The sequence below is a fragment of the Mus pahari genome, unplaced genomic scaffold (assembly GCF_900095145.1).
Source record: "Mus pahari unplaced genomic scaffold, PAHARI_EIJ_v1.1 scaffold_8876_1, whole genome shotgun sequence".
NCBI lineage: Eukaryota > Metazoa > Chordata > Mammalia > Rodentia > Muridae > Mus > Mus pahari.
Genome location: NW_018393431.1, coordinates 7,726 through 9,264, shown reverse-complemented (window position 1 = coordinate 9,264; position 1,539 = coordinate 7,726). Strand labels below are relative to the sequence as shown.

At 39.9% G+C, this 1,539-nt stretch overlaps 1 gene segment (V, D, J or C); it reads right to left on the bottom strand.

Annotated features, from left to right (window-relative positions):
* Positions 1-815: 815 nt before the first annotated feature.
* Positions 816-1,330, bottom strand: LOC110315532. The segment is given in 2 exon segments: positions 816-1,138; positions 1,260-1,330. Coding segments are annotated over 2 exon segments (378 nt in total).
* Positions 1,331-1,539: the final 209 nt, after the last annotated feature.

Here is a 1,539-nt window from a genome sequence, read left to right as displayed (position 1 = left end):
GAAGGAAAAAGAAAGAAAGAGAAAAGAAGGAAAGTGAAAGAAAAACGGAAGGGGAGATTTTGTTCTATGGGTATTTTGTTCATTTCTAAAATTATGCTCTTAAATATTAATTTTTCATTAATACCTCTTCCGTAGCATTTAAAAAATAACCCTTTATCTTCTATGATTTTACATAGACAAATCTGTATTTCATGTCACACAGTGGGATTAAAAGCCATATTAGTGTGGTTCGGTATTGTCTGATACTTATAAACAGAACAGTGGACTTAGGATCAGAAGAACACTGTGTGAAGTGCAGTATACAAGCAAAAGCATCAAAATATTCTCCTTGAATTTCAAGACATAACAAAGGATTATGGTTAGGCCACCTTCCTTTTCTTAGACACATGTGATCAAGCTGTTGTAAGAAAACCAGGAATCCTATGTACTGTCCCTTTTTTCAGTAATATTTCTCTGCCTTTTAAATAGTGGTGTTTTGTAGCTAATTTTCATCATTTAAATAATGTTCACTGGGATTTGCACAGTTGCATCCATCCTTCTCTGAGTCTTCACTGATGATATAACTCAAACCCCTCAAAGGAAGCAACTGCATCCTTTGTTAAGGTAGAAAAGACATTGGTACTCTGTACTGCTGAACATGACGGCGAAGGAAGATAGGTATAGAGAGGGCTGTTTAGCCCCTTCCTGTGAAAACAAATGACTCTTCATGATCTTAGCTCAAACTCCTTTGACATCTGTGATACAGTTTCAGTTGGTGACTCACCATGAGGAACATCTGGAGAAGCCAAACCCCACACTTCTGCTTTCATGGAGGTTTATGCTATGACTTGTATCATTGTGGGAGGAAGCTTATCATACTGTAGACAATAGTAAATGGCAAAATCTTCAGGTTCCAGGTTGCTGATGGTGAGAGAATAATCTGTCCCAGACCCACTGCCACTGAACCTTGATGGGACTCCTGAGTGTAAATTGGATGTGTAATAGATCAGGGGTTTAACAGTTCCATCTGGTTTCTGCTGAAACCAGCTTAAATACTTGCTAATGTCCTGACTTGCCCTGCAGCTGATGGTGACTCTGTCTCCCAGAGAGGCAGACAGGGAGGATGTTGTCTGTGTCATCTGGATATCACATCTGGTACCTAGGAGTGGAGACATAATAAATACCCACAGAGTTAAGTAGGAAAAGAATGGACCCCTCTAAAATGCCAGTCAACAAGAATTACTGTGCAACAGCAAAATACTCATTATAGTCAATTTTACCTTGAAACCAGAGCAACAGGAGACCAAGGAACTGAGCAGGGGACATCATGTCCATACTGAGTCTTGACTTCAGTTACAATGGCTCACTATGTGACTGGTATATGAAAAAGTACCCAAAGATAGGAAGTGAGAGCATGCAAATTTTTGGGAACTATTTAGGGCTGAGCACAGCTGCAGGGCTAACTCATCTCAGGACTTAGCACAAGCACAGTGACCCCTGATGCCCAAGGTCAGACTGTACATATGCCTTTGGAGATTGCACTTCATTTTTAAGGTTTTA